Genomic DNA, 17,500 nt, shown 5'->3' with positions numbered 1-17,500 from the left:
TATTATTTTTTTACTATTATTATCATTATTATGACTATTATTATTATTACTATTATCATCATTATTATTATTATTATTGTTATTATTATCATTATCATCATCATCATCATTATTATTAATGTTATCATCATCATCATCATTTTCGTTTATGATTTTATTATTATTACTATCATTATCAGTTGTAATTAACATTAACATTATTATTGTTATTATGATAATGACAATTATAATTATCATTATCGTTAGCATTTTCATCAGTATCATTATCATTTTTATCTTCATCAGTATCTTTTTCATTATCACTATAATCATTACAATCATTAGCAGCATTATTATCATCGTTACCATTTCAATTTTCACTTTCATTATCGATACCACCACCATAATATCAATATATCATCCTCCACTAGCACTCAGTACAAGGAAGCAACTCCCAACAGAGGTCTTGACTACTCAAACAAACACACACCACCACCTCTCTCTTTCTCTCTCTCTCACCTCGTAGCATTAAAATAAAACAGGTGACGGTCGAAACTCCTGGGATATTTACTGGTGAATTTGTAAAGACCCTTTAGTAATCGTCTGCGTTCCTCCACTGTGAGCCATTCACTGTGGTAGATTTCCGAGTTCCTGTGGCGAAATTTGTTCAGTTTCCGCAACCTGAAAAAAATATAAAAGATTTAGGTGTCAGTTTTTTTTTTTTTTTGTGTGTGTGTGTGTGTGTGTGTGTGTGTGTGTGTGTGTGTGTAGGGAGAGAGAGCACACATAATTGAATGCGAGTTATTCATAGTCATTGAAAGAGCACGCAATCCTATTAATATTGGAAATCACATATAAACATATGTGACTGTGTACCTCTGTCTTTGTCTGCCTCTCTTACTTTCTTATATATATATATATATATATATATATATATATATATATATATATATATATATATATATATATATATATGGTAAAAAAAAAATCCACAATGCACTAAGTGGATTTATTAAAAACGAGACAAGTGCACTGTGGGTTTTTCTTCCATAGTATCAACACAGTAGAGTGTTTTACCATTCGTATATATATACATTATTCACACACACACACACACACACACACACACACACACACACACACACACACACACATATAATATGTATATATATATATATATATATATATATATATATATATATATATATATATATATATATATATATGCCAATGTCAGTTTTGAGTTCTAGGGACACAACAATCACCGCTGCTGGATACCCCGCGCGACAATGCTATGCTAACCTAACCTAACCTAAAAGCTGGATTACCTCTTCCGTCAGGTTGGTGTGTATTATTAAATTTTCTTTACACTGAACGTGCATGTTGTTTTTTTATGAAACTATTTCAAAAAAAAAAAAAAAAAAAAAGCGAAAGAAAGAACGAGAAAAATTCGGTGAAATATTGCCAGTAGCATCATAGTGCGTGTGTGTGCGTGCGTGCGCGTGCATGCGTGCGTGTGTCTGTGCGTGCGTGTTCGTGTACGTGTGCGTGCGTGTGTGCGTGTGTGTGTGCGTGTGCGTGTGTGTGTGTGTGTGTGTGTGTGTGTGTGTGTGTGTGTGTGTGTGGTGTGATGTAATAAGTTTTACCTCTCCTTTATTACATAGGAAAGGTCCCAGTTGAAAGTGTTGGCAGCGAATGAAACCGTAAACATGCTAGATAATGAAAAAGAGGAGAGATACAGATGACAATATTGCTGGTAAGGCTACAAACCATCTTCTAGTGTCCCTGTTAGGTAAAACCTACTAATGTACCTTTTTTATATACTCTTGAGAGCACATTTAATTCATTACTTTGATTTAACCCTAAAATCACGATCCAGTGTTGCATAATATGTTGTTTTTCACTTTGTCTTGCAAAATGTGATGTACCTGCAGCAGACAAAGGTCTGAGCAGGAGACATACGACGCGACCGTCACTATGGAAAAGAAATGTTCAAAAATACAAGAAAGAGAGAGGAGAAACGTACATTTCCCCTACCGGAAAATATGTTGCAGGGCAGCCCTTTGAGAAGCTCTTATAAAGAAGGCTGTCGCAAAAAGTGCAGTGAGAAAGTTGCAGAAGAGGAACGAAGGAAAATATACCAGAAATGCCGAGACGCAACAGAAGCACAGAATCAAGCCCTATGTGGTTTGATTCTAGAAGTTCAGAAAACACGAAAGTTGCTACAAAAGGATGAGAGAAAGCTGAAGAAAATTTGCAAGGCGCTATTTTCTTCAGGGAGTAGACCTAAAAGAGAAGTGTGTCAAACAATGCTTCTATCTACGTTTGGTATTACATTGAAGAAAGCTTGAGTAGGGCAGAAAAGAAGCGATAAACAACTGCTGGGGTTCTTCCACTAGATGGAAGAATGAGACATGGGAAACAGAAGAAAATATCCTCTGAAGCAGTTAATTTTATTAAGGATCATACAAACAAATTCCCAGCCTATAAGAGTCACTACACTAGGAGAAGCTCGGAACGGAATTATTTAAATCCTAGCCTTACTGTAGCTCAGATGTATCGCTCGTAACAAAGAACATTGCCAAGAGAATGACATTGTCCCTGAAAAGAAACATTTTTATGGAAAAGTTTTAACGAAAGTTTCAATTTTTCTTTTCGGCTCTTACTTAAAGATACATATGAGAAATGTGACACTTCCAAGGCATTCTTAGCAACTGCTCGTGATGATGAAAACATTCACATTGAGGAGGAAAGAACAAGGACCCGTGAACTGGCAGATATCGCTTATAAACTGAAGAAAACTGATAAAGAACTTGCTATGAAAAATAAAGGAATTGTCACTGACCTCCTGAAAGTATTGCAATGCCGAATGTTGCAGACAGGAGTTGTCTACTATAACAGACAAGTAGCAGAATACAATGTAATCACTTATAGAGGGAAATAAAGTACACTGTATGAAGTGGTATGAAACAATTGCTGGAGGTGATGGCCAAGAAATTGGGTTGTGTCTTCTGAAATGGTTGAATGACTTGCCAAAGGATGTCATGTAGACCAGACTCTATAGCGCTTCATGTGGTGAGCAAAATAGAAATCAATTCTTTACAGCCATACTTATGTAGGTGATGATGATGATGATGATGATGATGATGATGATGATGATGATGATGATGATCATCATCATCATCATCATCATCATCATCATCATCATCATCATCATCATCATCATCATCATCATCATCATCATCATCATCATCATTACCACCATTACCATTACCATCTTCAGCATCATCAGATTAATAATAATATGGATAGCTATTAACGTATACAGTATTAAGGTATATCGTGACGGGAAGAGTTGATGGAACAGCTATTATCCTGGAGAAAAGGTCAGGTGTTAATGTTATTAAATCATAGTTTATAACTCGTAAAAAGAAAAAAAGATTAGGGTGTAGAAAAGGGCATTTACAAGAAACCTTTGTTTATACATAATAGACTTTCTATAATTATCAGTGGTCTTTCAAATATGTATTCATCCTATTACAGCAAGAAAAGATTTACTAGAAGGAACTCAATTAAGAAATGCATGAATTTATCCATATGATCTTAAGGTACTGCAAGAATTTTTTAAAAAATGATATCGCGAACATAAGGGTACAACCTCACGGTACAAAAATTACAGGTACAGATCACAGGTCACAAGGCCACGAACAGGTTTTGAGATCAGAGGACAATCTTCATTTATAATTCCATGGAGGAAATTGAATTATTTGTCTCTATCCCTTGGTATCGACGTATCGAATAATTCATGTAACCCTGTAAAATTATAATCATTGATATTTTTCTCATGCATGTGAACCCTATCGTTTCATCACAGGTCAAGGATACAGTTTTTAGCATTGATAACATGTAGAGCTGACGTTTTCTTTTCTCTCGACGCCGTTCATGCCCGGTCCATAATGAGAGTAGGCAAACCATAATAAACAACAATATTAAGAGTATACGAAAAGAAAGGGTTCTTACAAATGTAACTGCTTCGGAAGACTTGGGTGCAAAATTCACCCGAATTACCATGTGGAGACAAATATTCCAACGCGCGGAAGGATTTTTTGAAGAAAAACTCACAGAAAGGGACCACCTGTTTGTACCCTGAATTCCGAACGTTCCCAAATGTACCAGGAAACTGTTCTTTGCTATTTCGCCTTTAAATAGGACAAGGGCAGAATTTTAACGAGAGTGTACTTCTTCGACAGTTCCTTACCAGCACTAATATACCAATACTGAAAAGCGTCATATGGGGTAGTATTTGAATAAATTGTAGGTTCCTTGATGATAAGGGTAAAAATTGCTTATTAGAGATTAAAGAATTCTGTTATTACATTACATTGCATCTGGATTTTGATTTAATGCCACTTGAAATCTGACGAGAAAAGACACGCCGATCTATAAAAATCCGTTGGAATGAGACTTACCATAGTCTAGAATTCTGAACTACTACCACGTACTATGATAATATAAAGAAAAAGAACAAGTAAAAACATACGAAAAATATTTTCAGTCTTTCAGAGAGAGAGAGAGAAAGGGGGAAGGGTAAAAATTCTGGCGAAAAAGTCAAAAGAACCAAAATCAAACCCATTGCCCACCGACCAAGCACCTGCAGTATTCTTTAGTCTATTTAACATGCTTTATCTATTTATTTTGTTAGGTTATTGTCGTAACTCTTTCTAACTACTTAAACCAGCTGACAAAATGAAAAGCCAAATTTTTGCTATGCCATGTGTGCAGAAATGTTATTTTCTGCAACACCCTGATATAATTAATCAAAATATTCAGATTTGTGTTATAACAAATACTGAAAACAGAATAAGGGAAGTGTGAAATTATTTGTCCTTATCTGCGTTATAAAGGTTGCCGCACACTTGTTCAGATCAGACCGGAACCGACGCGTCAGAACAGAACAGAAATGTCTAAGGTACACCCTGCGCACACCTCTTCAGATCAGACCGGAACCGACGCGTCAGATCACATCCGAACCGAAGCAGAATTCTTTGAAAGATATTTTTTCTGATAGTTCTGATGGTTCGGAGAGGCTGCGCATGCGCAGAAGGGAGGTGTGTAGCGGTGGCGGGAGAGGCTCATGAGTTTGGTGATTAGTGTGTTCATCGACTTCTTTTATATGTGAGAGCAGTTCACAAAACTTTGCATACGACATGCGACAATACTGGAAAAACTTAGTATCGTCTCTCTTTAAATGTGGAAACAGTGTATGGTATTCTCCTTCTTCCTCTCTTGAAGCGCATATATCATGTACCCATATTGTTCTCTTTGTTCTTTCCTCTTCTTTCTCTTCTTCACATTTTACTGCAAGAGACAACACTAACACTTCTTCTTCACTGCTGAGCGGTGAATCGCTCATCGTAGGTAGATAGCAAGCACGTCTTTCTGCTGCCAAGGCTAAACGGAACACTAGCCAGTATTCACTTCGGTTCCGGTCTGAAGCGTCTGCTTTGGTGTGCGCATAGCGCGTCGGTTCTGATCTGATCTGAGGCGTCGGAAGGTTCGGCGGCGGTTCCGGTCTGAACAAGTGTGCGGCAACCTTAAAGGTTATAATAAAATTAATTGACTAATACGTCTGTTAGAAAATAAATATGTCACTTAGCATAGAATTTCCCTCAATATTAACAAGTGGCCTTAGGAAAACTGAATCTATAAAAATGGATATAATCAGAAATCAAAAAATCCATTTAATCTAATTGAAAACGCAACAATTAAACAGCTGGAAGAAAATAATATCACATAAATATCATATTATTTCTTTTTTGAAATGGTATGAAGAATATTATGTGTGTGTGTGTGTGTGTGTGTGTGTGTGTGTGTGTGTGTGTGTGTGTGTGTGTGTGTGTGTGTGTGTGTGTGTGTGTGTGTGTGTGTGTGTGTGTGTGTGTGTGTGTGTGTGTGTGTGTGTGTGTGTGTGTGTGTGTGTGTGTGTGTGTGTGTGTGTTCTTGCACACACACATATATATTATATATATATATATATATATATATATATATATATATATATTTATATATATATATATATATGCTCGAAAAGTCAAATTGCATCTGGTAGGGAAAAAGGAAACTGAATAGAAATTAAAGTATTTTATGCATTTTGTTATAAATTTCGGTTCTTAATTTACATATTTCTTAACTATTGAATCTAGTAGTATCACAATATTGGATTTGCAGAATAATGCGTTTCAGACAGATTCATCCCTACATAATTTGATATAAAACATCTCAATATAAAGTGCTGCTTGAAAAGACAATTTAGATTCAATGGATTATGTAATAACAGAAGAGAAATAGAGAAATTAAATGTATTATCACAGGTCACACATTTATCTTTACTAAATACACATACAAGCATATCTATATGTGTATAAATTGTGTATATATATATATATATATATATATATATATATATATATATATATATATATAATATATATATGTATATATATATATATATATATATATATATATATATATATATATATATATATATATATATATATATATATATATATATATATATATATATATAATACACACAACATTTTAGTAATCTGCTATGGTCATAAATCACCTTTCTGTCGCCCAGGCCAAACCCAGAGCTGGACTGGGGCTTAACATATTCCTCAGTCGGGCACTGCACATCGGCCCTTGCAGCAGACCTTCAGCTTTAAACTTCTCTATACTGACTGATGTTTTCCCTTGTGCTTCCATGAAAACGTAGGTTTGTTTTCTACATGCCCCCCCCCCCCTTAGAGACAGAGGTTATATGTACGATATTTAATTCAATGTTAGATTTATATGTGGTATCGTTGGATTCGTGTGAATTTACGTCTGAGGGGGGGTTCGCGGAATAAAGAATAAATAAATAATAAGACACTACAACAGTGGAATTCTTCTTGTGGTTTAATGGTTCACAGGTTGTAATCTTAGCTCTTTTAGGAAGGGAGTCAGCGCACGCAATAAAAAATGTAGAGGGACAAAGAAATCTCTCTCTCTCTCCCTCTCCTTGACTTCCAGGAGCCTCTTATTGCTCCTAACCTCGTTTCTTCTCTTGTTTTGTGCTTATATCACAATTCCTGCTTATTTCGTCTCTGTTTCTGACGGTTTTTTTTCGGTCCTTATACATATATATTTTTTTATCTGTTCTTTAGATGTATAACAATATAGATATATAACTACGCTGAATATACCCCACAGCTTTCTGTATATATCGATCGCAGCAAAGTCCTTCAACATAGGTGGTACCGCTCCGTCGTGATGAAAATCCTGCCTAGGTAAGCCCAGCTTCTTTGCATTTATTCATTACAATTTTTTTTTCTAGTTTATTTTTCGATTTTTTAAAAATTCTTTATTACTGAATAATTTTCGAAGATAATATGCTGAAAAAGCACTTACAATGAAATAATGCCCAACTTGATAGGGTCGAAAAGGGGCATAGCTAATCTCATCGTGTTTGTCCTGGGAATGAGTCGTAATATATCAGATATAATTAGATATACATTTATTTCTATAATTTACTCGATATTGTTATAATTACCAAAAGTAAAGACAAATCCCCATTTTTTGATTATGATAACGAAGAGTCAAAAGTTAATTATATTTTTTTATTCAGTTAGGTAAATGGAATTGGTGGTACCTGTTACGCGCGCGCGTGTGTGTATGTGTGTGTGTGTGTGTGTGTGTGTGTGAGAGAGAGAGAGAGAGAGAGGAAGAGAGAGAGAGAGAGAGAGAGAGAGAGAGAGAGAGAGAGAGAGAGAGAGAGAGAGAGAGAGAAAGAGAAGAGAGAGAGAAAAAAAATGAATGAGTGAACATAATATATACGTATAATATATACGCATGTAACACAGAGCTTCCCCTAGAATACTAACTACCTCGCTAGGGTTCAAGTGGCCTTCCAACTCCAGTATATTTCATGTCTCCAAGTATTCATAAGCCACTTGTTGAGTCTTTCCACCCCAATGGCACCCAAAGACACGCCTTTCTTTCAAACAGATCACGTATTGTTCCCGACATGTGTGAGAAAGCGCAGTAAATAATATCCAATTCAGAAACGGAAAGCAAGAGAGAGAGAGAGAGAGAGAGAGAGAGAGAGAGAGAGAGAGAGAGAGAGAGAGAGAGAGAGAGAGAGAGAGGAGAGAGAGAGAAAGAGCGGGGTGGGGGGTGGGGGGTTCTGTCTGGTTTAGTGATTCCACAAGTGTTTCCAGACTGTACGAGTCATACAGGTGCTGGTTCATTCCTGTTAGTTTTTTTTTACGATATTCACTTGTCTACTTGTTTAGATCTCGTGCGTGCGCCACATGCGCGTGCGCACGCACGTACACACACACACACACACACACACACACACACACACACACACACACACACACACACACACGCACGCACGCACGCGCACACACGCGCGTACACACACACGCACGCACACACATACACACACACACACACACACACTACATTATATATACATATGTGTACACACACACACACACACACACACACACATATATATATTTAAATATATATATATATATATATATATATATATATATATATATATATATATATATATATATATATGGGAGCTTTTTCTAGGCCGAAAGGAACACTGCATGAGTTAGCTTTTCTCGGAATGTGATCAGAACGTGTGGACAGTACTATAAACTGCAGAGCTGATTGCGTTTACGGTATTTGAAACTAAATTCATGGTCTTGCTCAAAAACGCTGACCACTTGCTGCACACAGTCAAACGAAAGGCTATTATCAGCGCTAACAGTATCATTACATGCACGTGCTTTCTATACAATGTGTTGTATCACAGGTACAGATAGCACCCATATTCACTGAAACATGTATTGGGGAAGAAGGTCTTATTAGTTTCTAAAGGAGACTAATATTTTAAATAAAATTTGATTATGCATATTTATGCAATAATTGTATACTCTTATAACATAATATTTATACATTGATTGTTGATATATTCATTTATTTATTTAAGACTTTTTTTATTGATAGATTTTACACATTTTATATATTTTATAATTTTATTCTACAAGTTATTCGCCACTAATGACCTTGTTGAAACTGTTAACGCGGCAGATAATTTTAGATAATCAACTAATCATTCCTTAATTGTTCGAAAACAATAACTATGCAATGTATCATTACGCGCTTTCTATGCATTGCATTTTGTTAAATCAGGAATAAACCCTTATGTGTTTGTATTTCTCACACGACTCAGTATAAACACAGCTACGTAGCCACATTTGCGTTAATGAATATAAAGGCACACTCTGTATTTAACACATTAAAAATCAGATTTCAATATATATGTACTTGCTTGCTTGAGATTTGCGAAGTTCTGGCTTCGCCCGGGCCTTTCACTTATGGCCCGGCCTTTTAATATATATGTATGTATTATGTATATATATATTATATCAGGACTGACAACTTGACGTTCATGGGGTTATGATATTTCCTTAATTAATCTAATCCTTACGTGTTGAGTAATTTAAAGGTGGTAGTCGATCCGCACTTCGGCACACGATTGTAGATAAGCAGGCGAGTGTGCTCAGGTGTCACGTTCCTCGCAGTGGGCGTAATTGCAACTGTAAGATAGGGAATTGGAAAATGGCTTTATTTAATAGAAATTGTTGTCATTAAAAAATAAATAAATAAATAAAATAAATTCATTAAAAAAATAGATAAAAAAGTGATTTGTTTATGACGATGAGAATGAAGGAGTGATGAGGACAGATGATATAAGTGGTAATGCTAATAAAAAATAATAGTCATAATGATAATTGCGATAATATAATAGTACTAGTCATAGTAGCAAAAGTGCAAGAAGTAGCAGTACCAAGGTAGTAGTAATAAAGATAACTGATGATGATGGGATAACAGTGGTAATAATAATAATAATGATAATGATGAGGAGTAAGACGATGACGATGATAATGATGATGATGATGATAATGATGATGATGATGATGATGATGATGATGATGATGATGATGATGATGATGATGATGACGATGATGATGAGAATGATAGTCATGATGATAGCAATAATATAGTGCAAAAGCAGCAAGAACAATAATTACAGAACAGCAACAATAATAACAATAGGAAAAGGAATATTAATAACACTGATGATAATAGCATCATCATTGTATTATTATTATCATTGTTGCTGGCATTATTATTATTATTATTATTATTATTATTATTATTATTATTGTTATTATTGTTATTATTATTATTATTATTATTATTGTTATTATTGTTGTTGTTGCTGTGTTGTTATTTGTAGTAGTAGTAGTAGCAGTATGACTACTGGTATTAGCAAAAGTATGTAGTAATAATATTATTAATAACACTAATAATGCTAATAACGATACAGTCACAAGAAGAAAGAGAAAATTATTTATCAATATATATACGGCTTAAAAAGCCCTAAAGGAACAGACAAATAGATAAAATAATAAAACATAGGTTGCGTAACTCGCTCACACATCGAACCAGAACTAGAGGGTTCCTTTAATGACCATGCTTGCCTTTGTTCCTCAAGTTACTTTATGTTTAAGCATTGCTCCACAGCCTCCAAGCCTCAAATTCTGATTACGTGAACAATAGTCTATTCCTCTTCATTATATACTGCGACCTCATCCATTATTTCTAATAGTAGTTACACCAAGTAAAATCACACCTTCCGTTTATATTTTCACATCCAATTTGCTTCGACTTCGAATGCATTATTTTAAACCGCAAAATCTTTCCTTTTTTTCCTTTTTCTTTTTAGTTTGTTTCTGACTCGTAAACAAACAAACTGAAAACGGAAAGAGGCCCATGATGTTAGATCTATTAGCCTTGATTAGAAATTTCCGTAGTTGATTACCTTGGGTGACGGGCTGAGGTGACTTTCGTGTGTGTTTATTTCTCTCACATGAGGGGTTATTTCTCTCATATTAGGGGATGCCTGTGTTATGCTCATTCAACGTTAATTAGATCGTTATCATTTAATTATCATTTTCATTGACCACGTGATAATCAAAACTACTCCTGTCATCATTACAATGATTAATGTTATTTGATGATGAAGACGATTATTGATGTTGATGATGATGATGACATTATGATGTGATGATGATGATTATTAAAATTATTATCATAACTAGTAATAGTATCATCATTATCATCAACATGAGCAGCATAGCCCATTGGTGTAAATGTTATCATTATATTTATTTCTACTATTACCACTACCAATGAAGGCAACTCGCCACCCTAATAAATTCCCTTTTTAGTACTTACATATTCGTTAATCTCAGCGCTGAATCATTTATACTTATGCAAACAACTGAAAATTCACATGAAGCTTTACTTACGCATACTTAGTCCAGATTTAGGAAAGGGAAAAACGGTTAAAATGTACATACATTGGGCTCTTTAGTCGCCTTTAATAAAGATAATAATAAGAATGTAATGTTGAATGCAGCAGAATTAATAAAAGAATAAAATGAATTGAAACTATGCTCTGTAAGTCGTACAATCCAAACATGTGTAATCATCAGTATTAAGAGTTAGGTGATTAAACTGAAAATGTGACCTTGGCGAATCGGACAAAGACGGAGAGAATATATATATATATATATATATATATATATATATATATATATATATATATATATATATATATATATATGTGTGTGTGTGTGTGTGTGTGTGTGTGTGTGTGTGTGTGTGTGTGTGTGTGTAAGCAAGAATATATGAGTCAGATACTCTCTCAGATACTATACTCTCTTTCTCTCTCTCTCTCTCTCTCTCTCTCTCTCTCTCTCTCTCTCTCTCTCTCTCTCTCTCTCTCTCTCTCTCTCTTCACTACAACCAGTATATACAGTGTCTAATTACTCAATATATCCCTATGCAAATGCGTATGTTGAAACTGAGGCAGATCCAAGTATTCGTTCTACCAAGAATAAGATCGATAGTGGTAATGAAAATAGTAATTTCAGAAAGGAAAAAAGGGCAAAATACAGTGAAATATAGACTTACAGTTACATCAAGTTGTGCACATATGTTTAACCATTCAAAGTGTGTATAGTCTCTAACTTCGTTTTCGTTTCCCGTGCAGTATTAATATTCAGGAGTTGTAAATCATTGAAAGTTTCTTCGTTAACAAATGTAATGATACCTGATTATCCTTGAAGCAAAATGTTTAACGTCTTTGTGACACGTATGTATGCAGTGTCTCAGCAATATAAACATGTAGGTAAACAGTTATATATCCAGCATGTATGTGTATATATGTATATGAAAATGTGTGTGTCTGTCTGTTTGTGTGTGTGTGTGTGTGTGTGTGTGTGTGTGTGTGTGTGTGTGTGTGTGTGTGTGTGTGTGTGTGTGTGTGTGTGTGTGTGTGTGTGTGGTGTGCGTGTGCGTGTGCATACATTTATAAATATATGAATCTATATATTTATTTATAAATAAATAAATTGAGAAAGAGAGAGAGAGAGTGTGTGTGTGTGTGTGTTTGTTTGTCCACATAATTGTTAATACACGCAAATATATATACTCCTGAAGCTTATCCGAAAACGAAGAGAAACTGACCAATAAGTTATATATGGAACCGGTACTGAACACTGATTTAGAAACGCATTTGCGTTGACTTGACAGTGTAATTGTTTGCAATTTCACAAATAAATGTGTTATCTGCTTTGTTGCTTTATCTGATGTCAGTCAGTTGTAGCAAGATCAGAATCTCTTTATTTTTAAATTGTATAGATTTGGCAGCCTTGTCTTCAGGTCTCCCTGCATTCAGCTACGGTTTGGTAAGGAAGCCCTGGCAAGGTTATGTTAATCCACGGACAAAAGGATGTTTGACCTTCATTGAGGGACTCTATCGAAACAGTCCTAGAAACCAGTAGTGTGTACTTGAAATAATGAGAGTTAATGTTGGATTCTTATCATACTTGGTTTCAAACTTGTTAGGGGTGGAATGACGTGGCATCTTCAGCTAAGCAGTGTATTTTTACATGAATTTAACTTCATATTGGATAAATGAATTAGATTAGATGATGTTAGGTTCTCTTAATTCAAACGGGTAAAGGAACTTTTGCACTGTGTTGTCAACGTCACTAAGAACCACTACGATTAAATAAAACGATTTTTCCCCCATGATGTACCTTCTCCCATTCAATTACAGAACCTTGCCCAGGGTGTACATTGTTCCAAGTGCCCTGAATTATGTTACAAATCAAACACAAGATGTCTAGTTGTTGTGTGACACATAAAAACATTACTATAACTCTAGGGAATAAAGGGGATGTGTGTTATTTAAACTCAAAGAAAGAAAAAGGAAAATATAAACAAGTTGGGGGGACGCCTACCTACAGGTGTGCCAGTTGAACACATCCAGAAATAAATTCAACCACGTTCTTTATTACTTGCTATTTCCCCCGTTTCTGTATCTCTCCACGTGTGTGTGTGTGTGTGTGTGTTGTGTGTGTGTGTGTGTGTGTGTGTGTGTGTGTGTGTGTGTGTGTGTGTGTGTGTGTGTGTGTGTGTGTGTGTGTGTACATATATGTACAATTATATACACATTTCTTTCTTTATTAATTCACACACACACACACACACACACACACAACACACACACACACACACACACACACACACACAACACACACACACACACACACACACACACATCCGGAAAATTTGTAATTACGTTAACAAGCCAAAACCTTGTAAAGTAAGAAAAGGCAAAGATTGCTTCTCTCAATCCTCAATCAAGACAAAAGAAAATCCATTTACAGCCTCAAGATACCGAGCAACAAAAGCTCTTAAACGAAACATCGATTGCCCTCTTGAACGAAATTTTACATCAGTAGAAAAGAGTGGAACTTACATGATTGAGCAGTGACGTGATTGTGCTAGTTCGTTGATCAGAAGGATGTTAACAGATCCTGATGAGAATGGTATTATCTATGACGTTATTGGACTCCTTTAACATATATTCGATGATCTGCCAGAATCCGAGACCAAGAGTATTATAACCAAAGCCAAACAATTTAGCGGAAAGTAGACACATTTTTAAAACAGCTGACCATATGCATTTTCTTTTAAAGAAACATATCGCATTTATTTATTTTAATTTTGCATTTTCATCTAGGTACATGTCAAATTATATTATAGATTTATATCGGAAAAAGGAACGTTTATTATAAATACAACCAATTTATTTATAACTGAGTGTAGTGTCCGTAAGATCTTTCTTAATTCTAAAAAAAAAGAAAGTGACACAGATACATATACTATATCAGTTAATTCACATGTCCTTTTAATTATAATTATCTTTTAAATTTTATTTTGAGAATTAAAGTATGAATCAAATCGATGTAATCGCTGGCTTTCCTTGCGTATACATAAATACTGGTTCTGGGTTATTCACACAGGTGCAGATAAATGTCAAAATGCATAAAGAATGGGATGTATTTATGAATTCAGACGAGTTAGCTTATATCTTCTATATTGTATTATTTCTAAAACACAGAGAAAATAGTATCGATGATAAGCTGTGCATAGAATTCAGACAGGATATGTGGTAATATTTTACTGCTGATTTTTTTTTTTTTTTTTTTTTTTATTGCTTTGATTCATTGATTACAGATTATTCCGAATTCTCAGTCCCATCATTTTCAATAAAAATAAACGCAAAGCCTTTAAATATTACTGTACATAAGGTTTGTTTTTCATGTTTGTCCGTTGAATAGGCCACTAATTCTTGTATACCAGAACAGTACAACACTTCAGTAGGCAGATAATTCGGACACCTAATTAATACATGAGCATTTTTTCCCGGATTCCCTCGCCAAATAGGGCATCACCTCTAGCCATAAGGTAACACTGAGCGAATGATGTTTGTCTCATTCTTTTTTTTCTTTCTTTCTTTCTTTTCTTTTTTTTTTTTTTTTTTGTATAGTAACTGCAACGGATGCTGATTTCCCAGTGGACCTTCCCTGAGATCATACTGCTTATTGTTAGAGGTAAAAAATTCAATGATCTTTTCGAAGTTGCAAAACACACGTACATATGTATACAAGTGTTTATATATACGTGTGTGTTGTATAGCATTATATATAAATTATATATATTCAATATAATATATTTAATATATAAATATACACAGATACATGCGTGTGTGACTGTGTGTGTGCATGCGTGTGCGCGCGTGTGTGTGTGTGTGTGTGTGTGTGTGTGTGTGTGTGTGTGTGTGTGTGTGTGTGTGTGTGTGTGTGTGTGTGTGTGTGTGTGTGTGTATGTGTGTGCGTGTGTGTGTGTGCGGGTGCGTGTGTGTGCAGAGAAGACGTAGTTTCTTCCCTAGTCTGATTTTTTTATAGGTCATAGTTCTACCTTCTTATTTAAAACAACATTAGACCTTTTCCGTAAATACTGATTTGTATTTGCGTGATGAATATTTGCCACATTTACCCTAGAGCATCATAGGTATTTACCTTTGAATAACAAAACACGTTGTTACCACAGAGGAAAGTTGTTGTTTGCGATAACTGTGCAGCGGCGTTGTGCATATTTGAATGGTTGGGATCCTTACATTTTTTTGTATTATTTTGCAGTTCATTTTTATCTATTATTCCTATTTCATACAACTATTAATTACGTCTCTGACGGGTCTAGAACAACCATATAGATTTCTTTCATGTTGGCTTTGGCTGTGCATGTATGCTGGCGTGGACACACACACCCGTACGCGCACGCTCGCGCACGCTCGCGCACGCTCGCGCACGCACTCACTCTCGCACACATCACACACACACACATACAAACACATATATACACATAGGTGTGTGTGTGTATATGTGTGTATATATGTGTGTGTGTGCGTGTGTGTGTGTGTGTGTGTGTGTGTGTGTGTGTGTGTGTGTGTGAGTTTGTGTGCTTGTGTGATATAATTTTTCCACCGCTGTCTGCACGCCCACACTTGAATTTTCCTATTTGAATGTTCTAATAGGTGGACATACTTCTGCTTTCTGGCCTAAGTGATGGCGGGAACGATACATTTCCATCCGTGTATTTAAAACTTATTAAACAAAACATTTGACTATAAAAGAATTTAAAGGCCAAAGGCAGTGATACAAGTGAATCATGGAAACTTTGTTCGACAATTCAGATAAATCAAGTCATATAAGTTGTTATTATTATAAATTTTCTTTTAACGTTGATTGCGAAATATAGCTTCACTAAAATAATTTCTAATGCCAAATAGAAAGAAAGAAAAGAAAGCATATATCTAAACCAAACTTTGAGTATTAAAACAATAATAACTGCAAAGCTTATACTAATAAAGAGTATCGTAGTCTACTATATTAGAGAAAGTGTGACAAAGTTTGGTAATACACTATCTCAAAAGGTGTGCAGGCATGTGAATATAAAATAATGGACTATATTAAACATAGCCAGTATAGATACGAATCAGAGCGGGTTGTATCACAGAAAACTCCATGCATATCTCCAAGAAATTCATAGAATGCTTGTGAAAGTTTTACAATACACGAGCTCAGACGGATAATGGATAAAGGTTTCTTGGTTAAATAAGAGGTCCTCCCAGTCCCATTTTATTTTAAATTGGACCACAATCCTCTTCATATCCCCTCTGTACAGTTATATACGTATATATATATATATATATATATATATATATATATATATATATATATATATATATATATATATATATATATGAATATATGTATATATATATATACATGTGCTTTACATTTTTGGGTACATTAAGGGTACATAAAGATAAAGAAATGTATGGTCCTCCAGTGTTTCCAAACTCAGTGTGTGTGTGTGGGGGGGGGGGGGGTGCGTGCGTGTGTGTGTATGTACGTTTGGCTGTATATGTAAATGTGTGTGATATTTATTAATAAATTTATTTATTTCTTGCTGGAAAACATACACATAACTATCCTCTATGGTGATGTTTAGAACTTGACTCAGCTAAGAAGAGGTCAGTTACAAAATGCCTTATCGTTCTATGGAAGGTAGAATATTGCAACGCCACACTGACGCAAACTTTCTTTGATGGATTAATTGTAGAAGCAAAAAAAAAAAAAAAAAAAAAAAAAGAGAGAGAGAGAGAGAGAAAGGTTCCATTTACGAAAGATATTTATGGTTAGTCTCTGAATAATTAAACTGCCATGTAGTACATTGTTCATCAAATTTTGGAATTAGCATCTCAGATACTGCTGCATGGATAACATAAAGTTTTTTTTTTTCGTGAGCCAGATTCAATTCGTCACTTCAATACTTTCAGATCTGTAATTTTAGATTTTGCTTACAGATCACATTTACCAATATGCCGCGTAGGTACCACTTGTCTAATATATGCAGTTAACACCTTTCAGATAAAACTCTCTCCCTCTTCCTTCCTCCTTCCCCCTCT

General features: G+C 34.9%; 1 protein-coding gene across 1 annotated transcript in view; it reads right to left on the bottom strand.

The window, feature by feature from the left end:
- Positions 1–17,500, bottom strand: part of LOC119574087 (heparan sulfate 2-O-sulfotransferase 1-like) — a 74,731-nt gene that overhangs the window by 56,200 nt on the left and 1,031 nt on the right. The window contains exons 2-3 of the mRNA XM_037921166.1: positions 9,533–9,641; positions 499–660 (exon numbers count right to left, since the gene is read on the bottom strand). Coding sequence (XP_037777094.1) covers positions 499–660; positions 9,533–9,641 — 271 coding nt within the window. The remainder of the gene's footprint in view (positions 1–498; positions 661–9,532; positions 9,642–17,500) is intronic.

This window comes from Penaeus monodon, chromosome 6 (assembly GCF_015228065.2).
Source record: "Penaeus monodon isolate SGIC_2016 chromosome 6, NSTDA_Pmon_1, whole genome shotgun sequence".
NCBI classification, from domain to species: Eukaryota; Metazoa; Arthropoda; class Malacostraca; order Decapoda; family Penaeidae; genus Penaeus; species Penaeus monodon.
Note: the sequence above shows the minus strand (reverse complement) of the source record. Positions and strands in the feature narration are given on the sequence as shown.